Source organism: Scomber scombrus, chromosome 4 (assembly GCF_963691925.1).
Source record: "Scomber scombrus chromosome 4, fScoSco1.1, whole genome shotgun sequence".
NCBI lineage: Eukaryota > Metazoa > Chordata > Actinopteri > Scombriformes > Scombridae > Scomber > Scomber scombrus.
In genome coordinates this window covers 18,447,380-18,475,118 of record NC_084973.1, presented here as the reverse complement: position 1 = coordinate 18,475,118, position 27,739 = coordinate 18,447,380, and the positions used below count along the sequence as shown (strand labels likewise).

Here is a 27,739-nt window from a genome sequence, read left to right as displayed (position 1 = left end):
TTAAAGCCACGTCAGACTACTGTGATTCATTTATTTTGGATAATTGGTGTTTCTAATGTTTGTTGTGAGGAACCTGAGGTTTCACCAAATATGTGCAACAGGACGTAACCTAATCCTCTCTACTTTTGTCGTGTTTCATTCGTTAAAATAAACAATGTACCCATGCACAAGTGTGCAAACGCAGTGTAGGTCTTGCTAAATATGTCTGCAATTTGCAAATGAGTCATTTTTTTATGTGTTTGTACTCTGTAAGTCCCTACAAGAACTCAACTGGCTGCAAATACTTTGGTTTATGTTTGAAGTACACAAGTGTTGAAAAGAACAATATGTGATGCAGCACTCCATGTTTTGGTTCTATATGTTTTCATTATTAGTTGTGATATTTATGAGACAGCACTGATATAGAGCTGGTAGTGAAAATATTAACATGACAGGTTGACCTCAACTCTTATCTGCATGAAAACAGGATTTAAATCCATTTGGTTGTGTCAACTAATTATAAAGATTGAGTGTGATATTGCAGCTTACCATCAGTAGTCAGGGCACGCTAACTTTGCAGTGAGGGGTTAGGATTTAAATACATTTCACTATGTGATTGAGTCCATCAAAAACATTTGATTTTTGCTGCTGGAATCTGAACAGATGGCAGTGTAGTTGGAAAATTGATTTGATGATAGATGATTGATAGACAATGTGTCTATGACTGTATTTAGTCAGAGTTGGTTTTTCAGTTCCGGTTGAATAGACTTTAATTCGTTGCATGTTTGTGGAGTTACAACAGAATGGGCCTTTTGATAGGTCATAGTGCTTCAGTTTTAGGCTCCTGGTCCTGTGCATGCTGCCTCTCTGTTTCTGGACACCAGAAAAGAACGGAGCTATCGTTAACGTTATTAGTAACACCTGTGCATTTCCTACTACGACAAGCAGCTGTGTGTGAAAAAGTTTATTACATGAAGTGAACGACCTCATTGTACTAATAAAGATAAAGGTGTAATATGCCCACCCACACAGGTGCAACAATGCTAACAGGAAACTGAGGTAAATGTCAATCAAGTACACACACTCCCAATGAAAGGTCTAATCAGCCAAAATAATTAAAAATCACCTGTGTTTTACTATGAGCGTGACAGGCATTTAAATGGCTGATTTTTCAAGATTAGTCATAGAAATGCACTGGAAGTATCAAGTTAGTGTCAATCCATGGTGATCTGTATATGTATGTGAGAAAAATATCTTTTTACAGGCAGTCAGGTCTTCTCTTTTGTTTATGGCTTAAATAAATTGTCTGACCCTCACACAAATTGCATTAATCCAGTGTGATTATTTTAAAACCACATGTTCAGACCACAGAAAGCTTTTGGTCAATCTATTGATTTGTCCCTGCTTACCCAGCTCCAACCACACAGGTGTTTTCAATTTGTTGCCCAATTAGACATCATCTGTGATTCACTGACATCTGGCTCACTCTCACCTGTTGAGTAAGGACAGCTTTGACGTCGGCCTGAGCATGGACCTGATCAGCAATAGTAAGTGAATACACCTGTGTAGACATGCAATCAACTACAACAGCCTTTAAGTTCTACTAATTTTCTCCTCATAAACATATTACCTTCTTGAGGAAATGAACAGGTCACCAGTTAGAGAATATCAGGCCATATTTAATTATAGACTCTTACATAAGAAAAACAGGTAAAATGTATATCTGCAATCTGTCATAGTAGTCAACATCAGCCCATTTGAGCTGTCTTTAGGCTCCTATTATAACTGCAAGTATTATAAAATCATCTGTCCACCTTAAAGCACAACAGAATATAACAGGTTAATTCAGCAAATTGAGCATCACTTCTTTCAGTGACATCATAATCAGAAAATATTGTTTCCTGCCATTTGATCAGATGCATAATTGTGTGATTAAATCTTAAGATTAACTTGTTAAAACTCAACCCGTTTATTTACACAATGCCGTTCAAAGTGAAATGGTCAAAGAAAGGCAGAAAGAGGCCATTGCTTCAATTTGCTTTAAAATAAAATAAAAACTTTCAACTGAATATCAGAGAGAAAAAGGGGAAAAAAACAAATCTGTGATTTTCAGCAAAACCATGAACAAATCCAATTAGTCCTTTTCTATTTCACCTGTTACAAGACAGCACTGTTCAAAAGATACACACCTGTTTAGGGATATAGTTAGTTAAAAAAACAACTTTTTATATAGCTATGTTAACAGACAACCAGAAGAAAAAAAAAATACTGTATTGCAGCTCAGTGTGGAGAAGCATGAGCAGATGTTTGTGGGACACAACTGAAGGGAGTAAAGCAACAACTCATTCCTAATCAATTTGTGATATCTATCATGAATAACTTTAAAAAACAGTGCAACCGATGATCACATGCAACTCGGGGCAGAGGAGGGGAGATGTGATGACATTAAATTATTTCACTCAGCTGTTTCACCATCTGTGAGAGGGAGAATATCGTGCTTGTCGTCATTTGTTCAACAAGTGATGAAGCTACTGAATTTCTATCAAATGTAAGTTTTGGCAAATACACTGTCTTCTTTAGAAGTTTGGCTGCTACAAAGTTGAGTTTATAAAAATGATCTGCATAACTGATATCAATTATGACTGGGTGGCTTCCCTCTGCATGCTTTTAAATGCTGGTGGTTTTGTAAATGGTTTTGTAATCCAGGGAAATAACTAATAGTTCATGCTCTCCTGTGATAGATCAGTTCACTGTGTAATGCAGGAGAAGTGAGGGAGTCGTCGTTTTTAAAAAGCGGGAAAGAATGGAGGGGTCTATCTTCCATTTACATTCATGCAAACATTGACATGCATTTCAAAAACAAAGTTATTTACATGGATTAAAAAGACAGCAAATCCAAAAGAAAAGAGCCAAAAGAAACCCTACATATGTGTAAATGCTTATAGAGTGAAAAGGTGGCTTATTAGTGTTACATGTGTTTTCAATACAAATGCATCACAATGTTGCCTCTGCTCACAACTCTAAATCAAATATAAACCAACCTATTCACTTTATCGCAGGACAACCACTTCAAAATTATGGTTATTGAGTTAAAACAAGAAACAAGAAAAAAAATGTAAAGTGCTAAAAATATAATACAAATCACTTAATAAAAGTTAAAAAAAAAAAAAAAAACAAGAAAATATATCAATATTGCTGGGAAACTGTCTTAAATTCTCATCTTTGTCAGTATACACACAAGAGACCTGGATCAAGTAGTATATAAGTGGGCTGCAAGTCATAAGATATTTAAGATGGTGCGGAGAGACGGTCTGGTATTCTTTGAGATTTTGATTAAAAATACCTTTCAAAATTCAATTCAACAAGCCTACTTCTCAGGAAAAGTCCAGCAGCTAACTGGACATCTGACCTCATGATCAGACTAGGCTTACAGTATGTTTCTGAGCAATCAATACTTTGGTTTGCCTCAAGAGCAAAACATCAATAAACCCTGTTCTTCGTACTGCGAACACATCCGTCTCCTCCTCTCCGCTTTCTAACTTCAATCTTGTTAAACCAAAAGCTTTCCAGCTGTTTTTGCTCTCTGTGAACTTGACAAAAGGCAACAAGCTCACAGAAGGCGTTTGAGATTTTTCTGGCAGCATAAACGAGGGCGTTTTCCAAAACAGTAACTATACCTGAAACACATGGAGGCGACTAATGGTGAAAGACCACTTTAAAGAGTATCATGTGTTTTTTTTTTTTGTTTTTAGAGTGAGTGATATGAACCAAAAAATACGACCATAGAAAGTCAGTAAGGATAGATAAATCGTTAATAGGTTATTTTGATTTGTATGTATGTTGCATCCAAGAAAAAACAAAAAAACCAACCCTGCATAAGTGGAGAAATTGTCATCTGCTCTAAAACCTCCACGAAGAGCTTCATAATCTTGTTTAATAGAGAAGAGAAAACAGATTTGTCATTGGACACCCACCAGGCACAGACCTGCAGCTATCTTTTAAACACACATGTGCGTAGTTTTAGACTAGACCTTGTTTCAGTACAGAGCCTCATGCTCTGTAGGCATGGTGCATGTCATTTTATTCTCACAGGAGACTGATCCAGCTGGGTTGTCCCCAGTCCGATTCAGTGGCTGAAAGCCAGGTGACAGCAAGATGTTGAGCAATGATCCTCTTGATCAGAGTGCTGCTGGTTTTCTATTCAGCCAGACTGAACTCATCTGTCATCTCAGGTGTATAACAGTCTGTAACAGCTTCAATGAAAACTTACCCAACAGAAAACCAGCAGCACTCTGGTGCACTGGATTTAGAGGACCTCTGTGAACAGCATCTCATCCCACAGCTGTAAAGCACTCAGGCATCATTGTCTAGTTCAGTATATCTAACACCTGTCAGTAGTTGATGGTTGTGGACTCCAGGGACGCAGAGTAGTCGGCGTACATTCCAGTTTGATGGGATCTGCAGGTTGTCTGTATGCGTGTGTTGGTGTTTTATAACTGTAGTTATCTTTGTCAAGTCCTACAGTTCAGATTCCAGTCATCACACATCTAAACCATCTATCAAAAATATAGCTGAGGATATCTTTGATATATAGTTTTGGCTCTTTTTAGTGTCACTCTTGCTTAAAAAGCAAAAATCGGGGCCACAGTGCACGAAAGTGCGGCAAACACACTTGAAAGTTGTTTTTTTCACAGGGAAAAGCTTCAGCGTCACAGCTTCATGGCCGCTTCACAGGCTTATCCATCCAGAACAGTTTCACTGAGGAAGACTTTCTGTTTTCACTGCATGTTGCAATGTGGTGCCGCAGTTCAAAAGAGCTCAGTCCAGAGGTTGTGGGTCTGCTATAGGCATGGTGTGCAGAACCTCATCCAGTAACTGTAGAGCTCTGTGCAGGTGGATCTCAATCCAACAGGGTGTCTCCTTGATGCTCTGGCGGGGGTAGTCGGGCCCCCAACCTTTAACGAAACTCATCCTGAGAATACACAGCCTGCGTAGGTCGTCAACTCCGATACCGGCTGCTGCTGACAGACCTGAAAGGAGAGGGAGTTGCAGTCAGGTACATGTGATGCTGCACGTGTGAGACTCTAACAGGTGTGTTTCTGAACTTGGTTTAATATCATTAGCTTGATCATTCTTTAAAATCATGAGTCAAAAAACAAATCGATTGTGATTCCAAGGGGTTCCTATTGACTAAAATTAAGAAAGATGCACCAAAATGTGTCAAAAGTTAGTTAGCAAACATTTTTGATTAGTCATTAATAGCTGAAGTAAATTTTAAACAAAATACTCACTAGGCCCTGCTTTTTAAAATGTAAATATTTAGTTGTTTTCTTGGGGCTTTCATTGATCATTTTAAGTTTTTATTTCATTAATTAGTCTTCATCAGTCTAAACATTTCTTTGTTTTCTTTATATATAAATACACAGGTCATACTCATTGCTCACTGGCAGTGAAATTTACATCAACCACTAGCTGGAGCGTCTACTTGTTCTCACTGCCTGTGTGTTTGAATGTGTATGTGGATCTACAGCTACTGGTTCTTACTAATAGCTGGGGCTATCCCTCCCACTGAGCCAGGTCCAGGTATATTTCCAGCCACAGCGGCTGCTTGGGCTGCCGCTGCTGCTTGAGCTGTAGCAGCCTGCTGCTGCATCTGTCTGTGGCACTGACGGAGGTCAAACACCTAGCAGGAGAAAAGATGGTTCAAACACTGTACCTTCAGCAGCAATCAGCCCCCTGCACAAGAGGAATGTGAACACCACCACAGGCTGCCAGAGAGAACCTCAGTAAGAGTTGAGCTGTGTGAGGATGTATGTACACGATTGAGAGATATGAGTGGAAAAGATGGAAAACTGTGGCAGCATGAGTAACATTTGTGTGAATTTTTTTTTTGTCACAGCAGGGCGGCTGTGGCTCAGGAGGTAGAAAGGGTTGTCCGCTAATCAGAAGATAGGTGGTTCGATTCTCGGCTCCTCTGGTCTGCATGTTGAAGTGTCATCGTGCAAGATACTGAACCCCAAATTGCTCCCAACAGCTGCGCCAAAAGTGTATGTTGGTTTCCACTGATTAGCAGTTTGGCACCCTGCATGGCAGTTCCTGCCATCGGTGTATGAATGTGACATGTAGAGTAAAAGCACTTTGGGTGGTCGAAGGACTAGAAAAGTGCTGAAAGTACAGTCCATTTACCATGAAATACACACAGTCACTGTATGAAACTGATGTCTGCGAGGGACAGAATGCCTGAAGAGATGACGTGGAAATGGATGCCTGTAACTTCCACTCAGCAGTTTCCCGAGAGACAAGAGAACATTTTCTGAAATGTCAACCCTGAGTGATGTCCTCTTTTTAAAGTGCATGAGGTCATAGCAGTGGTATAATCATATCGCAGAGTGAAACCCATCTTCTTACCTTGATGTAAGCGCTGGGGTAGATTTTATGAACAGCGTCTCCCGGGGCTCTGCCTGCCTCTCTGTCCAGGTAGTAACTCTGGACAAACACTGCATGGTCGCTGAGGCATCGCACCCATACATCTCCCTCACCTTTGCACTCCAGCTGGACCCCTTTTCCAATGTGAAGCCTGGAGGAAAGAGAGGAAACTGAGTCATAAGGAATAAAGGAAACAGAGGGAGGAACAGCTAAACAAGTAATAAAAATATACCCTATAAAAAGGTTTTAATGGTAATCAAACTTTTGTTTTGTTTTGTTTAAAGATTAAGGCCAATGATTATCTATATATTCATTATTTTCAACAAATCTCAGAGGTGCATTCCCCTCGCATGCAACGTCTCTCCTGAGATTGAAACTATTAGTGCTATTATTAGAATTTGTATCCATTTCTAAACGAATGATGCTAACCATTGTCTTAGGGGCGAAGTAACATGTCAGTGAGTCACACAGTGCAGCAGTGTGACTCACTGACATGTTTTTAATAGTTTTTGAACAACAGTGGAGGAATGCAAAATATCAGACTCTGGACACACACAATACTTTTAAGCATTGTTTTGGTGAGCATCATTCGCATCCCTGTATTCGTTTTGTGAATCCTTGTGCACATGCTGGTAGAATAAGACAAAGAAACAATATGGAGGCCCATTACTCTACATTGCCACTATCGTGGTTCAAATTCACAGGGTTCTTTTAAATAAACAGGAAGGGAAAAAAAGGAACAAAGCGTACCATGAGGGTGTTATTGTGCAATTTCTTTTTTTTCCTAATAATATAAACTTCTGAGCTTTCTGCTGACGAGCTGATGGGTCTGATATTGTGCTAATGTCAAGTCTAATTTGTGTAGAATAGATTGATGTGGACATGTATTTTCATTCAATGTAAAAAGAAATTTGCTGTAATTCTTTCCCTACAATGTTACAGAAAGTACATAAGCAGCAAGATTTAATCTTCTCGCTATAAATATTGTGGGTATCTGGGTCACCTACCTCGCTCTCTCGATAGCCTCGGTGCGATGTACGTTACTGAGTTGGCCCAGACAGAAGCGGTCTCCTCCTGAGGGGTCCACATAACCGTCCACAGTCACAATGGGGCAAGAAGAGGGCACCTTAAATGTTTCCCCCACTTGGACATCCATCTCAAAATAGGCGATGGAGCACCAGTAGTCAGGGGCTGGAACAAAGGCAGAAGCTGATGTTCGTGGTTGCATGGTGTAATTGGAAATGAACAGCAGCACTATCAACACTATCAATACTGTGATAAAAGGAAATCTGCTGTTATGCCAATAAAAAGTTAACATGGAGGCAAACTAACTTTGGACCTGTTAAACATCAGCAATTTTTAAAAGCAGCTGAAAAGGAGCAACTTGCTCTGTGTGTAATATAAGTTTGAAAAACATGAGCAGAGAAAGATACTGTTCGTCTAATCTATTGAACCGTTTACCAGGCCTGAATATTCTTTCTTTGGCTTATGTTCCTGTTTGTTTTCTCACCTGGATGGTTGGATATGGGAGGCTGAAAGGCGAGCTCATTATGAACCGGCCCTGAGAGAAAGAGTGAGTCACAGTAAGTTATCACCTACTTTGCAAAAAAAAGAAGAAATAACTTACAGCTGTAGTAACAGTGTGTACTTACAGTAGTGTGTTGGGTGTGGCACGGGAGGGTGGTGCTGTAGATGGCCGTTGGTGTGGTGGGGTATGTTGGGGGTGAAGCTGCTGTTCCTAGACCAGGTTGTGCTGGCACCTGAGAAGAAAGAGATCAGGAGTCAGATGGACTGATCATATTTCTGTACTTCCTAGCAACAATAGTAATTAACATGACCTTGATCCAAATAAGCAGCCTAAAATAGATAAATGGATTAACCAATGAAAGATTATCAATTTATTTTAGTTAACTGAAGTTTTTGCTAAAATCTTCACTTGTCCATTCTGAGTAAATGAGCCTCCAAACTACTGAAGCTAGAAGAAGCCTGTTTGCTACAGGTCTGATGGTGCTGACTGAGACATTAAACAGCTTAAATATATATTGTCTCCTGACAATTTACAACCAACATTAGTGCCTGTCGTAGGCAATAGAAAATTAAGATTTTTTATGTAGATGAGATTCAAGACTTCTGTAAATGTAAAGCTTTTTTAGACTTGCAAATACCCTGAAATGATTTCTAGTGCATGAACTCAAACCCATTCTCTACATAGTTTTTCATCAAAACTCAAAATTAACTTTAAAAAGGACTGTATACAATCTGTAAGTAGCAATCAAAGATACATACTTCAAGTATTAATGTACACACATAAAAGAGACATAATTCAATAGTTCCTGGTAAATAACTGGGATGTTATCTTCCAGGCACTGCTAGTGATTTTCAGCAGATGGCTATAATGCAACTCAACAGAAGAAGAAAAAGATGAGGCACGAAGATGTCTCGATTTCCAGAAACATGGCGGGCAAGGATCTGTTTTTGTCCAGTGCCAATGTTCTTGTAATTTATTTAATATTCAACAAGTTTACAAGAAAAATCATCCATGTAAGAATTGGCAGGACAACTGTAAATGTGTTGCAGATTCAAATACGTCTTCAGCGAAGTCTTGTGACTGGTTCGCTCGCTCTCAGTGAAAGCGCCTTTCGTCAGATGGACATGACCCGTTACATGCTTTTCCCTGCAATGTTACTGCTTTCATTCACAACACAGCTGCAGTGAAATGTTGAGGTGGGAAACTGGCGGTACAGATTTCCCTGATTATTGATTCCTGCTCCTTTCACACATGCCTCTGTGCAGGAAATGTTCCTCAACATTTCAGAGAGATTGCATTTGTGAAAGGAGCTAAAAACAACCAGACTGACAGAAAGATACACAGATAAAAAAAAAGTTGAACTGTATCTTACTGCCTGATCCGGCTGCGATGGTGGGGAAAGACGATGTCGAGGCAGACGTGGAAGCCTCTGCGGGGGGGAGCAGGTTCGGGGTGGCAAATGGCTCAGAGGGGGCTGGGCGACTGCCGGATGGGGGGTGCTGAATGGTCTGGAGGGAGTGCCCTCCGTCGATAGAGGGGAGACTCTGCGGTCCGTCAAAATCATACTCATCCTTAACCATCAGTGCTGAGCTGGGTCCAGAGCTGGTCAGTGTCAGTCCAGATAAATCTGTGGACCAAGAAAAGAAATAATAGATGAAACTTGCACAATGACAGTTCACATTAAGCTCAGTTCAAGCCATGATAAAATCAATTGTTAAAGATCATATAACAAGTATACTAAGATAGAACTGTAGATGTTTCAGTACAAACTGTGTGTACTTTACATTAATGCTGCATACTTTCTAAAGAGAACTGAAAACACTAGGGATGCACGATATTGGATTTTTTTGCCTGAAGGACCTGCTGCTTCTTCCCACTTTTAACCTTTTTAATAAACTGGGGCTCGGTGCTCTGCTTGGATCCACAAGGGAAGTTGGGGCTAGCTGGGACACTAGCAGAGCGTTTCCCAGCCTCAGCTCTCTGTGTGGATCCAACCGGGGCATCTATCCCCGGTTTGTTATTCCGGTTAAAGTAAGAGGAAGCAGCGGCCTATCGGGCAGCTGAGTGAAGTGGAGCCTGTGGAGGAAGCACTGGGACCATCAGGGTGAAACAGTCAACAGTGGAAATCACAGCCAGGTGTTGGAGGAGAAGGCAACAAATCGTCATATCAACAGCAATGTTCCTTTTTTTTCATTAAAACATTTAATTTTGAAGCCTTTATTGGCTCGTAACGATGATGTGCCGATATTGTCGTGCATCCCTAGAAAACACTGACACAGAAAGTTTCTTATAGTTATAAAAAGGGTGAAAAATATACAAAATCCTAAACATCTCAAAGGAAAACTTCCCTGTTACTCACCTATGCCAGGAGACACCACTCTCTCATAGTGATAGGGGTTGACGCACACACTGTCACACTTGAGGTCGAAGGCAAACTGGCAGTATTTGACGTGCTTCAGTTCATTCTTATGCAGGTCTGGCCACCGCCACAATCTGGCGTAGATGACATGCGGGAAACCTTTACGTCCAGCCACCTGGGAACAACGTGTGGTAAAGGATGAAGCTCAATAAATGTGTCAACTCACCTACTTGACAGCTGAGGTCACTGGTAGCATTAAGTCAATTATTGGAATTGAACTGAACAAACATGCAAAATATAACAATTTTATAAATTAATTTAATTTTAAAAGTTTCTTTTCATCTGTTCAATGTTACGATTGATAAGAATCTAAATCTGCGGTGTGCTTTGTTTACTGTAGGTAGAGCAGACTCAAAAAAATCTCATTTAACAGATATATTATTTATCTGAACTCGGCAAAACTAATTTGTTTACATGTATGTTGGCAACCACCATCATGTTTTTGTTCAAGAGAATCTAAAATGTATCCAGATAATAGTGTCGTCCCACCTGCAGTCGTCCGTCAAGTGTCCTCTGAATGGTTACACACTTGCTGGGATGAGCCCCGTTGGTGGTGATAGCTGTGATGAGCGAGTCAAGCTCATCTTTTTTCTCCTTCAACTTTTTCACCAGGCTCTCGATGGCCCGCTTGGCAAAGGTCTCGCTTTCGCCACCCTGCCTGTGACACATCAGGCTGTGCACGATGCTCAGGCATGCATCGTTGCTGGTAGGCGTGTTGGTGATGGACATCTTGACTTCACGTCTGGACTTGCTGAGAAGTACAATGAGGGCGTTGTTTGGACCCAGGAGAAGTGTGCGCTGTTTAAACCATGAAACACATCATCAGGAATCCACGGCAGAGAGGATAATCATGGAGATGACAAAAAGCGATTCAGTTGTGCTTGACACAGATCTGTGATGGTGAACCTCTCAGCATCAGGAGGAAAAGATCTGAGAAGAGAAGTACACATGCACGTTTTTGGAGAGGTGTTGATTTAATTTTTATGGTCATTCTGAGGCTGTTCTGTGATTTAATTGTATTGTATTATACAAGGGCTGCGGCTATAATGTTTATTTTCATTATCGATTAATCAGTCAATTAGTTACTCGATTAATCATTTGGTTTATGAAATGGTGATGAATGTTGCACATTGACGACATCTTTAATTGTCTTGTTTTGTTCCAACCAACAGTCCCTGACACAAAGATATTTACTTTATGGTTATAGAAGACTAAATAAACCAGAAAAAATTCACATTGGACTAAAAAGTAGTGATAAATATTCTCTTGACTGACTTATCGCTGCAGCTCTACATTATACTGAGAAATATGTCCACTTCAATTAGTAGACATAAGTAAGACACCTCAGTACAGAGCAATACCATTCAAAAGTATCAAACTACAGCCTCCAAAATTACCAGAAGGTTGGGACAGTTACAACAAGTTAACATTATAGATTGACTGCTGAGATTTAGTGCAGGGGTCAACAACTAGGTTCAAACATGAGATTTCTCACTGGAAGGTGTGGGATGATGTTTATTTATTATCGGTGCAGTGGAAACACAGTCTTATATGATTTGTTTTAATTTCTTTTAATAAATTCAAAAATAAAATAGATTCCTAACACTGTTAAGGACTGTTTATCATTTATTTTGTCACTGCCAATCATTTATGTTTTGTGAAGAATAAATCTGTTATTTTTGCATAGAATTCACACATTTTACCTTAATTTCTGGTAGGTTTATTTGACTTAATTTCAGCACCATGCATTGTTCAAATACTACAGCACAACAGTAGTTGTACTGCCTCTGCTGCTGTGAGGGCAGGAAATACAACAAGTGTTTTATTTTTAATGTCATACAGGAAATGAACACTGACTACATCAGGGAACACTTGTTTGTTTTTAGATCTGCTCTCTGATGTTATCAACCTATCTTCTGCACTATTATATGTTGTATATTTTTACTGGTGGGTTGTGCTATGTGTAGTGTATGTATTTTGCAGACAAAAACAAGACACATTTCCACTGAGATGTACATTAAAGTAAATCCATCAATCAGGATTAGATGTCATCCTCAGATCTTCATCCTCCCAAACTTTGCAGAAGTCAATTTTCATTAAAATTTAGGAGTACCAAGTTATGAAATAGCTTTTCCCACCTGGGGAAAAAAACTGTTTCTCTTCATGAAGTTATAAAAGTATATATATAGTTATTTAGTTTGTTAACACTTTAATGTGGCCATATCATTTTCTGTAATATTGTGAAATTTAAAAAATTTTTAAGTGGAAGCTTTAAGCCCAAAAGGGCTTTAATAAGCCCTTTTGGGTATTACCTGTCCCTGCTTCACTGTATATTATCTGTTTGTGAAAGTGTTCATGCAAACTATTTGTATGCCACTGATTTAGGAAAGTATTGCAGGGCTGTAGCATTGGCTGTATGCAGGCGTATGTAATAAACTGGCAACTGAGACCAAACGCTTAATTCAGAAAGAGGCATTTTTAAGTAATGGCTGTCAGTTTCATATACAGTTACTGCTGAGAGCTTCAGTAAATCCGAAAAAAACACACATTTCTGTTTTGATTTGGGGCAGAAAACATGAACTGTAACGTTATAAAGTATAAAAGCTGTTGTTGTTGTTATAATGTTAACGCTAGCTTATCAACCACACAACAACATGATGTAGTTCCATTTTTTGCACATGCAGCTGAATTTATAAAAACCCGGTTCTGTAAAGTGAGGCGTAAAAATTAACTTTAAGCTCGTTTCTTCTCAGCTAACGCAGCATAGCGGCGCCAGGCTGGCTGCCGTGACGTCACCGCGTCAAGTCACTGCAAACTGACGCAACTCAACGGAAGTGAGCACGTCTGTGCTTCAAAATAAAGGGTGAAACTTTTCAAGCGTGAAACCGATTTAAAAAATATCATTCAGTCACAAGTTTGGACTCAGTTTCTCTCTGGCGGATTAAAACGTGATTTAGACGAATATTTAAGTTAATTATATCAAGCCAAAACTCAAAAAATAAACAGTGATTCAAAGAGCTTCCTATTAATTACAATGACAATAAAGTGTCAATTAATTGTTTGGACGATGGATCAAAAATTAAATAGCAACCATTTTGATTAGTTGTCATTTAATAAATGTGGTAGGTGTGTTCAAACTTTTGACTGGTACTGTATATCAAATTTAGGAGAAATTGTGATGGGCTTTTTAACAATTTCCTGACATTAAAATAAAAACAATTATCCTATTAAAATAAGAAAATAATAGGCAGATTAATTGATCTACAACTAACCTAACTTGAATTAAATGAAATATAGAGACAGGCTTTGCTTTTAGAGCAATGAAGCTAACACATATTTACCAAACAAAAGGAATCTATATAATTTTGTTCTTTCAAAAACTACAAAATCACTTGTGACTAAATTCATTATTTTTCAAAAATGATTTTAGTCTATGACAGCAAATTCATACAATAGTAAAACACAATCTAACTATAAATATATTAAACACATGCTCACAACATGTTTATGAAGTATATTTCCTTGTAACTGATATATTTCAATGTTTTAATGCTGTCAGGTCTTTGAAGTTAATGTAAACCTTTAAACGGCTTTATTTTGAAGAGCATAACCGGATATACTGTGCTCGCTTTCTTCCTTCCTGCTAAAAACATCAGCTAGCACCGATGTGATAGCGGCTAACGTAGCATGCTACTATGTTTATTCTTGCCAGTTCCGCAGCACAATCATTTATTAACCATTTTGTTTGATAGCCAGAAACAAAAGACATTCGCGTGGCTGTGAAAACATTATTACATGTAGGAGACCGTTTATATTTACAGACTAATTAAAGCGATGTAAACAGCTGAAGCTAACTCACCTGGAGTTAGCTGGTGTGGCAGCTACAGTTACCGTGCAGATCCTGTGTGCCTCCTTGATTATCTGCATGAATTTCATCTGCTGTTTATAAAAGACATGGCCAACACGTCCCTGTCCTCAAGGTGTATCCTCACATCCGCCAGACCAGAGCGCAGTGACACAGATTTCGTGTGCAGTCTCGACCCACTTCACTCACTTCTCACTAGTTTCCTTCAAAGGCGCGATGCGCATGCGTAAAAAAAAAAAGGGGGGGAAGGACGGGTGTATGTCAAATGTTCGCACAGTAAACTAATTAGATATTTTTAATTAGACATTCAATGGAGACTAAATGATATACAGGCCTACAATAACTCATGCACTAAAGGTACTAAACTAATGAAATCAGTTACAGTGCAATAAGATAAAATAAGATTAGGGCTGGGTATATGGTACTCAATACCTTTCGACTGAAATAAATCGATACCAAGTGATATCAAAACGTCTACCATCAAACATTACCTGCAATCATTTTAGCACACAGAGCTAGAAAATATGACTATTTTTATGAACTTGCTCACAGGCAATCAATGCAAAAGTATTGCATTTTATGCAATTTAATGCTTCTATTCACATGATGGGTATTGAATGAAGTACTCAATTGGTATTGGTATCACTTTAAGGGGACTTGTATTGGTACTGGTATTGTAATTTTTTAAAAAGATACCCAGCCCTAGACAAGATCTTTATTGATCCCCATGCAAGAAATTCTAATTGACACAGCAGTATAGTGGAAAGAAAGTAGCAGCGTGAGGGTGAAAGTGATAAATATATAAAATAAAATACTGTATACCGTAAAAAATCTCTGTGTAAATAAATCTGCAATATATAAATGTGCAATACACAGTTGTTCCTGAGATTATATACATGTATGCATTACTCCTTGGATTTACATAGTAAGGACAGCATCAGTCTTTTTTAGTGGGAGTGGGAGGTACTGGGAGCTGTGGTGTAACAATATAATGCTGCTTCTATTTTTTGGTGTTCTTTCTGCAGCTCCTGTGCTTTCTCCAAGCTGCCAGTTTTTCTGACACCTCCATACTGAGCCGATTCTCCAGAGCTTCGTATATTGTTCTCCACTCTGAATCGTTCCTCTTGATGGCCAGTTTGTTTTGGCTCAGCTTGGCAAAACGCCTCAGCCTTCTTTTCCTCTCTGATGATGCCTGTCAGATCAGCCTTTTCCAGGGTGATCTTCTAGAGCACCTTACTCTCCAGGTCCTCCTGCTGAGTTAGTAGGTCGGTGGCGATCTCCTCCTGACGAAGAAGCCGGCTTTCCCACTCTGCATTCAATTCAATGACTTTCTGGTCAAAGGAAGGTTTCAGCAATGTGTTCTTCTCTTCACAAACTTTAAGATGTTGTCATTTTTAGCCTTCTTCTTCCAGTCTTGCTTTTGGAGGTCTAAAGTTTTCTTAATGGAATTCTTCCTCCTTTTCTTTTTCTTTTAGCTCCCAGCTCAGCGATTTGCTGGCCAGCTGCTCCTTCAGAGCAGCATTTTCTGCAGATAGCGGCTGGTTTTTAGCTTTGGAGTCCCACATGGCTTGTCACAGGGAATGCAGGATTGTACCGGGAGTGTGTGAGCCCTTCACCATTCCAGTTGGGCTTTCATGGTCCTGACCAAGTTGGTGGGAAGAGTTCTCACGCTGCATTTGTGCAATTGTCTGCAAGACAGAAATGTACATGCAGGAAAAAATACTGCCCCATCCTAACTTTGGATACACACAGGAGGCTTTCTCACCTTTATACTTATTTATACAGTTGAATGTTCTGTGGCCATTAAAACAAATCTGTACATACATAAATAAAAGTATAGAAGTATTACCAGACAAATTTACTCAGTAGTAAGTACTAAGTAGCCTACTAAAATTACTACTATTAAAAGTACTTGTTTTACAGAATATTGGGCTGAGTCTGATAAATTAAATAACTTTAACAAAGTGCATTATTATTACTGATGAGTCAGTGCATAAACAGAGAAGATAGATTGTGTAGGAAAGAAGAAAAAACATAGTTCTGTTACATACATTTGGATTAACTTTAAAGAATGTGTCTTTAATCTTTGCATTTTTGTGAAATATTGGAGAGTTTTACCTCTTTGGGCCTCAAACAGTTATTTATGTGAAACCAGGAGAGAGGAAATGTCTCTGGTGGAAAAGCAAAGAGCTCATAGACATCTAAAACAAGGAGACAAAACTACAGTTTTTTTTTTTTTTTTTCTATTTTTGAAAAAGTAGAAGTCCAGGAACCACTGGTTTTATTTTAACAATGCAGTGTAAATTATTAGCTCATCATTATGTTATTTTATGTAAAAATAAAATCTGGAAAGTAACTAAAGCTATGAAATAAATGTAGTGTAGTATTCCCCTCTGAAGTGTAGTGGAGTAGAAGTATCAAGTAGCACTTTTTAAGATATATTTCCTAGGTTGTATATTATATATCATGGCTTTTTAACATATCTGATACTTAATGGATTTCTTTTTATATTGTTGTGTTTTCTATTTTCATCAACGTCTTATGTTATTGGGAGGATTCATGGAATAAGAATTTAGTTGTACTGTGTGACAGACGTCTCTAGTACATATGACAATAAAGTCTGAATTAGAATTGAACAGCATAAAATTAAAGTACTCAAGTAAAGTACAAATACCATAAAACTGTCTTTAAATACAGCACCTGAGTAAATGTATTTAGTTACATTTCATTACTGCCAAACAGAGAATAAAGCAGCTCGGATACACCAGCAAACTCTTTTTCAAAACAGAGGGCATGTGGCCTTTTTTCCCTTAAACCTGCAAACGTTTAAATATTTACTTTATATCCCTCTTTCAGATTCTTTTTTCTTCGTTTTATATTACAAAATTAACTTAAAATGGTGGCATTTTAATCCAAAAACAGTTCATGTTTGCTTGTCAGATTGTCTATTAAAGATGTTACAACCTATTACATACATTTGTATCCTGGAGTCTTTTGGAGGACAGTTTGTTCTCAATGAAGGGTCCACTAGTTTATGAATTGATACACAAATCTGATTATGGACAGAAATGTTTCATACAATTTAATTTAAACGCAGAGCAGTCGTGTCTGGTTTGCTTCTAATTTCACAACCACTGCTGTCAAATCTGAAGTCAAAACTACAGTTGATAGAAAACAGTCTCATACTTATCAGATCCTGTGATAGTTTAATCTATTATAAATAAAATACAATTATGAATCTCAAAGTAAATATTTGTTCTGTTTACATAATATCTGTGCTTGGTATTATTGTGTGAATGAGACTCAGATGGCGCAGTAGAACTACAGTCAACATTTCATACCCTTTCTATTGAGAATCTGTTCATTTACACAGCCAACGATGTTTACTGATTATTTTCTCCTCTCTGGTTAACGAGATGCTAATTAGTGAAGTGAAATCAGGCTCTGTGATGTTTAGTGGGAATGAAGGTACTGTTTATCCTTGATGGCACTTTTATTTTACCTGCTGAATATAAAAACATCCACACACACACACACACACACACACACACACACACACACACACACACACACACACACACACACACACACACACACACACACACACACACACACACACACACTGAAGTTAAAATGTTCCACTGGTTGCCAATTTGTCCCAGTTACAGATGTGAATATTACCCGCTGACAAGCAGCTAAATGATGATTAATTGTCAGCTTTGGTAGCTAATGTACTTGGCATGCTTTGATAATTTGACTTTAATTGTCTATCATCTCTCTTTCTCTTTGATTCCCTTTCATATCTCGACCCTTTTTCATGCTTTATTCTTCTCTCTTTCTTTATCTCTTCATGACTGAAGTAACAACTTATTGTGTGTTCTCGTTCTTCTTCCGTTTCATCTAGTTTGTGATAGACGGAGCACCACAGCGAGAGAAAGAAAGATGGAAAACATAGCATACACAGGTAGTCTGAATATGTTTTGCATGTATATATCAATGAAAGACATTGTGGGATGAGTGGAACAAAAATACTACCCAAAATACTCACCCACTGTACTACATCCACGTGCAGTGCAATTCCCTATAACTGACCAGCAGAGTGCAGTAATTACCAGAGTATAAATTCTGATCAGCACGTATTGTTGGTCTCCTCTTAACAGTGTGATGATATTCCCATTTGGTTTATGCAATTTATTGAGAAAATGTTGAAATTCAGGCCTTAAATTGTTACTAAAGTGATCACTGATAAAATGTTATTTGAACAAAAGAAAAACAAGTAAACACCTAGTCCTGAATCCACATAATATGTGTCAAACTTTAACATAAACCTTAAAAAAATAGACATGCAACACTGTTGTGTTGTACGTTGATGATTAAAAATATGAGCTAAGCCAAAATGTTATATATACTTATGCTCTGTGATCTTATGTCATCCCTCTTGTCAAGCAGTTAAACTCCATCTTATCTTGAAGATCATGATAAAATGAACAATAAAATATAAAATTCTCAACTTAATCTGAATCATACAGGTGACACTTTAGGCCTTCTGGGACTGAATGGAAGCAGTCAGTTTGCACTGAATAAAACTGTCTGTAAACAATAAATTTTTGTTGAACGTTTATGGTATATTAGCATCAGCAGCACATATTGAAACTTCAGAAGCTGGTGTTTTGCAGTCTTTCATCCAAACGAATACACTTCCATAATGATACTCAGATATACAGTAATCCTGTAACCTTGACATTATGTATGTAAAGCTGTAATGAATGGCTCCACTTTTGGGTAATAGCCCTAGAAATTAAATTTAACTCATTTTTATCCTCCAGCATGTTGCTGCTGAAATGTATTTAGTGGTGCTGATCATGAAGCCAAATGTGTCTGTTTGTCCTCATGACTGCTGTTCATTCTGCGTTATATGTAGTAGATGTAATTCTGCAGATATTTGTCTGGCAGTAACTGCCAAAGCGTTCAATGCCATTCATGCCATCTGAATATGACATGAAAAAGTAGCAAAATACTCTTTGAATGTGAAGATTGTTTCATATCTTTTACAGCTGACAGAAATTGCCAAGTAAATATCAGCTGTTGCCAAGTCATTCTGCCACTTTCTAAGCTGTTTACGTTCGCATCAGTCATAGTGAAGTTTCACAGTAGTGGAGCAGCTGGCGGCTAATGGATTATTTTGTTGCCTACAACAGCACATATTAAAAACAAAAAATAACAGTGTAACACTTGTGCACAGGCAGCACATACAACAAACAGAATGCTGTGATTGGTTGAAATGGTTTCTCTTCAGGGTCTGCAGGATGACCACCATATTTCACCTTGACAACCATCCCTCAGAGGCGAGACACATGACTGCTCTGCGTGTGTGTCTGTGTTAATGTGTGTGGACCTCACACTGTACAGGCATCAACAGAGTTATAAACGTAAATACAAATAGACAAGCACGAGAGGAGCATAAGTGATTTGATGTGACTGTTTCTCTGTCACACTGAAAAAAAGAAAACACGATAAAGTGACAGCAGCTTTTCAACTAACACACTTCACTCCTGACCTTCTCACTGCTCTGTCTTGCACTATACTCATCCTGCTGTTTACTATTTCCTCCACCTTTTCACCTCTTCCCCACCCTTCTTCTCCGTCCATCTCCTCTCTTCCGTGTCTGTTTCCTCCTATTTGCCCTACTTTTCATCAGTCCTCTCCTTCAACTAATAGAAGTCGTGAATTCGGAATGAAATTGTTGGTTAGCTTGTTTCTTTACTTTCTGTTCCTGCACAGCACATATCCAGTTTACAATGGCGGATTTACTACTGACTCATTTTAAAATGAGAATTCTGTGAAAGGGTTTTTAAATGTGCACGATACATTTACATGCATGATATCAAGACTGAGGGTACAGCTGCATGTGCCAGTCATCATACAGCTTGTTGGTCCTAATTATGAAGTGAAAAATGTGTAATCAGGCTGTTATTTTGTTCTGATATAACCTTTTTTTTATCTTACATACCTGTGTGTGTTTTAGTCATGCTAGCAGTATGGCATTATGATCATTTCAGTCTGTCAATCATGTCTTTGGTCTAGACTGAAATATCTCAACAACTGTTAGGATGGACTGACATGAAATGTTGCAGAGAAACTCATGATCCCCAAATGATGACTCCTCCTGACTTTGGTGACCCCCTTGACTTTTCCTCGTTTCCCACATGGGGTTGACTTTTTAAATTTTTTTAAAATGCCTTGTCAATTATTGAATGGATTGCCATGATACTTGGTGAAGACATCTAAATATCCCCCTCAGGATGAAATGTTTAAATTATTATTATATTAGCACAGTTAGCTTAGTATGCCAACACGACAAACCAAGCTGGTGAATATGGTAAATATTATAACTTCATAGGATCAGCATGTTAGCATTGCTTGCTGATGGCACCACTGTGCCTACATACAGACTCACAGAGCCAGCCACGACTCTTAGTCTTGTTAAACATTCTGTTTCTCCTTTTACATTAGAAAAACGCCTATCAGGATGAAGGCTAACTGATGTGTAAACCTCAAGTAACATCTTCATCCATCCTTCTTTTTATGCTAAACTTTCATCTCACCTTCCGCCCATCCTCCTTATTTCCCTCCTTCCGCTGCAACCTGGTATCATGCCACAACGTGTAAAGGTGGAGACACACTGGATCCGTTGACATTTGTCAAGTCATCAGATCCTATTTGTTTTCTGTGGAGAGCACGAGATCCGGTCATGTGGTGCATGATGGATACAGCAAGCTGACAGGCTGCCTGTTGTATCTGAATTTGCATAATCAGCACTCAAGCTCAACTTTCTACAAATGAGTCCGTCCAGCATCATGGCTCACGAAACTCAGATCTAACTGCCAAACAAAGCAGTGAAATATGAAATTCAAATATGAATCAAGATTTTCAGAAACATACTTTACATACATACATACATACATACATACATACATACATACATACATACATACATACATACATACATACATACATACATACATACATACATACATACATACATACATACATACATACATACATACATACATACATACATACATACATACATACGTACTTTTTGTACTGTTTAGCCTTACTATGAGAACGTTTTTGACCAGGCTGCCATTTTTAAACGGACTAGCCAAAACCAGCCAAAATCAGCTCTTAATATGTCACCAATCAGCCTCGTTGTTTAGTGGTCTGGTGCATCAAGTTACATCCTCTTTGGAGGTGGTCTGTCTGCACCTTAAAACACCCACCAGTCTATGGAAAGTCAAGCAGTTAAAAATATATTTTTTAAAGATATTAACAACACATTGACATGTTGTTAATGTTAAAAATCACATTTTTTTGAACTGCTAGGCTTGCCTTACTGGTCCACCGTGTGAAAAGCAGCCACACCCCCTGTAAGCAGCGCAGCTTTTACTTTTTATTCGGCTGTCTTTCTACATACAATTTCATTATAAATTATCAATTTTATTTATAATGAAATGAAACTGTATGTAGAAAGACAGCGCTGGCATGTGAGCCACAGCAGTTCAGCCAGGTAGTGATCATATCAGAGGAGAGTTTTATAATATGATACCTCTATCAGTAGTAATCAGCATGACAGCCTAATTTGTCTGTGCTTTCTAAAAACGTTACAAAACACAGTTTTGTCTGGTTATGTTTAGGCACAAAAAAACACTGAAATGATCACTTGAAACTGGGCTGCCCCCTCACCCCTTACCTCTTCCTCTGAAGCCCAAGTACATCATATGAGTGGGGGATGTATTAAATCTGAAATCTTTCCACTTCAGTGGGATTCAGGAAATTGTCTACTCCGCGGGAAGTAAATACAGATGGAGGGATGGATAGATGGAAGCGGGGAGAGATGGATAGAGTAAAATGGATGGAAGGAGAGATGGATTTAGGAAGGAGGGTTTAGATTGAGAGAGGCAGGGTATTTGGAAGACGGATGGATTGGTGGTGAGCATGAGAGAGAAGGAGCAGGAGGAGAGTTACGGATGGAGAAAAAAGAGGAGTGAGATGGAGGTGTGTGAGAGGAGATGCGTGAGCTGTCTGTTTGAAGATAAATCAGGGAAGCAGTGTAGTGAGGAGGTCTATATCCATAAACACACACACACATAAACAGATGTGTGTGTGCGCACTCACGCTTGAACTCACACACATGCAAACACACACGAAAACACGAATACACTCACTTACTCACCCGCACACGCTCTGCCCCACGGCGAGGTGGTAAAAGGCCACGGCTGATTGGGTGCTGCAGGCTGATTTCGCCCCGAGTGGCAGAGCGGTGCATGTTGGGATGTTTGGATACAAATGCAATCATCCGTGAATACATGAGGTAGGTCACCCTCTCCTCTCTACTCTCTCATTCTCTCTCTCAACCCTCCTTTTTAACATCTCCTCTTTCTTCACTCCCTTACATCATCCTTTACTCATTTGCTTCTCCATCTCTGTTGTTTCTTCCAAACCTGGCAACATACTTTCCCCACAGGGTTTTTCTCCAATACACTTCCAAAATCCGCCCTTCTGTCTGTGCCTATCAATCCATATTTCATACAGGAAGTGTATTCTCTCTGGGTATTAACAGTAGCTCTCAGTTCTCTCTTTCTCTCTGTTGTCTGGCTTGATTCATTTCCATCTGTCTCCCATCTCTCTCTTTATCTTTTTCTAGCTTTTCAATCCCTCCATCATTCCCTTCCCGCAGCCTATTTGCTAACAAACACACACACACACACACACACACACACACACACACACACACACACACACACACACACACACACACACACACACACACACACACGCACACACAAAGTATCCCTACAGTGTAGTGTGCTAACAGAATAATTAGTCGTGCTTGAAGTCTCTGACAGTTCTAATCCTTCTAAATGGTCACCACATGCCTCCCCTCATCAGCCGAGGGCTAGACACACGCACACACACAAACCATACACACACACACACACACACTCGCATCGAATGCAGATACGCATAGTCAGAAATGAGACACTTGTATCTGTGTTTGGCGCAGTTTTATAAACACCCAAACAGTACAACAAATAGATGATACCATAGATACAGAAAGCTTACATTCTCAGAGTTGGAAAGATAGCTAAAATGATGAAACCTTTGTGGCCATTTGAAATGATAAAGTTTTATCTGATGCTTTATTAGTAATAAAGTAATAGATATGCAAATAAAAGTAATTTATTGTATCTGAAGATGTTTAAAATTGTATTTAATATTAATATTAATATTTAATAACATTTCTGTCTTTGGCACCCACCTAGTAGTAGTCATATTAAAATGGACCATGTGCACTTTTTACACTGAGATAAATTAACTGAAAGATACTCATAAACCTCTGATATATTTGCTCTAACTACATGCCTGAGTGCATGATAGCTACCATGCATATCCAATGTTCCTCCCACAGTTCTTTGGTTATTTGCTTCCTCAGAAATTAAAGAAATGTGTATACAGGTGCAGTTAAGCTTCATAGGGGCAGTAGATCAGGGTATAAGCTGAGGTCAGCATCAAACTCTGAACAAATGACAACAAAGGCAGGAAAGAAACTACTGTACGATGGTGCTGCTGAAGCTTTTTGTGCTGTGGTTTCAAACATTAACAATAATGCTAACCTTTTTGCCATTTTTAGTATGTTGTGCAAAGTCTGATATCCTCAACCAAGTGCCATCGCTCTGATTCAACACAGAACTGCTCTTAAAAGATATACTGTGATAATCTTCCAGGTACACACAAAGTAGGCAAGCATGTATTTGAACAATGTCCCTTGTGTCTTAGCTGCTTGTCAATGCATAAGCTTTAGAAAGAAAAACAAATACTGTATATAACAAGCCACAGACTGCAACCCTTTCCTATTAATTTACCACAATAAAACACTCATGCCTTCAGAATAATTTAAGAATCTGTAAATTATTCTACACACAGTGGCTTTACAGATCAGCAGATGATCTAAAGAAGAAAAAATGAAATGGTTTACTTGTTTCACTTTTTTGGAGAGAATCTCTTTGCTTTGAGTCGAAATTCAGCCATGAAAGAGGTATTGAATCACCTCCATCCATCCATCCATCCATCCATCCATCCATGTTGTCATCATCTAAGATGAGAATAAGGAAAGCCAGACATCTGTCTCTGGTCTTGAAGGGACTTTAGGTTTATTTATTCAATCTCCCATATCTATTTTGTGTCAGTACCAGTGTCGATTAGTATTTAATTTTTATTTAATTTTTTGTAAAAAAAAAAGAAAAGAAAAAGTATTTCAGTTTAGTTTTTATTTTGAAGAATTGACTAGTTTTAGTTTAGTTTTTATTTAGTTTTAGTCTTAGTTTTACTTTTTCATGATGGACTTTCACATTAGTGGGATTTTTCCCTTTTAGCTGTATCCCACAAATGTGCCCAACACTCTTCATCACCACACTTTAACTTTTATCTACTGCGGGCTCATAGTCAAAATATTCCCATATTGGGGCTGTGATGTTTTTTCCCTGGAACATGTCTTCTTCTTTCTAGAAAATTGTAACTTACATGTCAAGCATCTTCTTCTTGTTTGTATATGGTAGCCGGCATCAGTTCTGCTGCCAACTTCTGGAACCAGGCCATTATCTCAAGAAGTCAAACTGAACAGGACAAAGCAAAAATCGAGGGAGAATATGAAACCACAACGAAAATAAAGCTGAATTTAATCTGCAATTCAAAATAGTTTTGTCGTTTTTATTTAGTTTTAGTTTTTTAAAGCTAATTTGAGTTTTAGTCTCACTTTTAGTTAACTATAATAACCCCGGTCTGTACTGTGAGTATGTTTTTTCATATCAATAAATGTTTATGACCGTGTATACATATATGTGATTGTGTGTGTAGGCGTGCATATGTGCGTGTGTGTGTGTGTAAGCACTAATCATACCCAACTGAACATGACAAGCGTCATTACAGAGTTGCACACATTCAACGTAGAATAAATACAGATAGATGTGTTCTCTCTGTTTCGCTCCATTGAACACACACACACACACACACACACACACACACACACACACACACACACACACACACACACACACACACACACACACACACACACACACACACACACACACACACACACACACACACACACACAACCATGCTGCTGTGATGCAAGCCTTTGATACAATGTGTGTGTATCTAAGTCTTTGTTTGTGTTCATGCACGTTTGCATGGCTGTGTACTATGTGTGGTGAATCCTGTAAGGCCTTGATAGGAAACAGAGACAGAGTCATGTGGGGGGGGGGGGGGGGGGGGGGGGGGGGGGGTTACGGCTTTGTACTGCTCCCCTGTCAGATTTCCCCTGAGAAAAGACTATCAGAACAAGAGAACCACCGGTGAGAAACAGAGAGAAAACATGAGAAGGCGGAGAGAGCGAAAGAGGGAGCAGGAGTGAGCGGTATCTCAGGAGAGAGAGAGACAAGAAAGGAAAAGCTGCAAGAAGTGGTGGGATGGGGGTAAGATCAGGGAGGATGTGAGGGAGAGAAAAAAAGAGAGAGATTAAATGAGGAGGAATTAACTAAAACAGGAAATGTGAGATGGAGAAAACTAAAAGCAAAATACAGAAAGTTCAAGGAATGTGATGAAGATCTTCAAAGAACATTTTCTCCTCTTTGCTTTATTTCCCAATAGGATGAAAGAAAGACATCAGCCTTATGTTTGAACATGAAGTATGAAGTTGGAATCACATTGTGATTATTTGACTTTAGTTTAGCTTTAGCATAGAGACTGGAGGCAGGGGGAAACATACAAGTGAAAAAAAATCACCTACAAACAACTTTATTAAGGTCACAAACTGACCAACAAGAAAAACACAATTGTCTTTTGTTTCTGTTGAAGAGATTTGTCCTAATGCACAGATATGAATAAGGAAAATACTGAAAGTAGTATTACTAGTTTTCCTATTTTTTTGGAAACAATTAAACAGAAGAAAATAGCAGGTTTAGCATAGTACACATGCTAAGTACACATGCTAAAGAGTTTACAAGACAAATATTCCCACGGCTAGACATACACTAACAGGCATCTTCAAACAACCGTGGTTCATTTAGCATGCACAGACACAGTCACATGTCTGCAGGCTGAATATGCTGCACAGCAGAATTTCTCTGTGGTCTGTAGAAACTTGATGTTTGGTGATTATTTGGACTCAAATTCAGATTTATGTCACAGATTCAACGGTTTACTAACACCAGTGCAAATTAACTACACTCATGCTGTCCTGTATACTTAATCCTATATTGTGACCTTGTCTTGCACTAAATAAGGCACACAGGAACATTTGGGGGGATTCAGCCCTGTTTGTTTCCTTGTTAAAGCTAATTCAGAAACTAACAAAATATAGTTGCATGGTAACTATTTGATTTTTAATGAAAGCCTAGTTGGCTTATTTTACTGTTACCTTCCTTTCTGTCCACAAATGTATGTTTTTAAAACTTGTATATACTATATGCTGAGACAATATGTAGGTAAAAATGAAACGGAACATGTTTTGTTTTTGGTTTTACTGTGTAACAACATCACTCACGAGTGAAGCACATTTCAACAGCCAATTCTCAAAGGTTGGATGTTTGGAAATCTGAACCGCAAAACCAGAAAACGTTTCAAATCAATCTGTATTTTTAAGTGCACGGCCATACGATGACAATGAAACTTTGGCCAAAACCTAAGGCAACAACCTTCTCCAGAAAACTAAGGAAAGGGTCCAGAAGATGATTAAAGAGATAAAGGTGTATAGATCTGAGCGAACCCTGGATTGCTCCATCTCACACATGGCATGGATGGCCTTCAGGCTCCAGAGACTGGCTGAGTTTTCTGATCGAAACACCAGCTGGGCCAAATGCTCGCCTGCATGGAGAGAGACAGATGGATTCAGAGATGACCGGCAGTGAATCATCAATCTGTAGGGATGGTTGGAAATGTTCGGACCCATCTGTATATCAATGTCTTACCTCACCAGGCAGCTGGATTCGCGGCGCTGATTGGTCAGAACCACAGGTGGAAGCAGGTGATGTTTTGTTTTGCTGTTAAGTGGGACTGTTGTGACACTGAAACACTGATGCAAACACACACATAATAATATTGTTTAGACTTATTTTCATAAAAACACCTTTGGTGTGTCAAGTACAATTAAGAGGAAGCACTTTGTAATTGGAGGATTTTGAACACAGTTACTCTTGAAAAGTAAATTATACAGTACCTTATTTTTGAATGAGCTAAAAGTTTCAAAAACACTGACATGATCCCATGAATACAATCCATGTTTCCATGTTATGAATTCAACTGCAGGTAGACTACAGTTTTACGTAGTGCTTTGTTCAAAGATATGTCACTTGCAGTACTTTGTGTCGGTGTGTGTGTGTGTGTGTGTGTGTGTATGCGTGTGTGCGCGTGTGTGTATGAGTGAGTGTGACCATTAACCCATCACATGTGTAAAGTGAAC

General features: G+C 38.7%; 1 protein-coding gene across 1 annotated transcript; it reads right to left on the bottom strand.

Annotated features, from left to right (window-relative positions):
- Positions 1-1,636: 1,636 nt before the first annotated feature.
- On the bottom strand, positions 1,637-14,385 carry LOC133979013 (mothers against decapentaplegic homolog 4). The gene is made up of 10 exons (XM_062417417.1): positions 14,212-14,385; positions 10,842-11,282; positions 10,293-10,467; positions 9,306-9,560; positions 8,058-8,165; positions 7,916-7,966; positions 7,413-7,596; positions 6,388-6,556; positions 5,524-5,662; positions 1,637-5,009 (listed from the first exon to the last, which is right to left on the bottom strand). The coding sequence occupies exons 2-10, from the start codon at positions 11,079-11,081 to the stop codon at positions 4,798-4,800; spliced, it is 1,533 nt and encodes a 510-aa protein (XP_062273401.1). The 5' UTR covers positions 11,082-11,282; positions 14,212-14,385; the 3' UTR covers positions 1,637-4,797.
- Between the last annotated feature and the right edge of the window lie 13,354 nt (positions 14,386-27,739).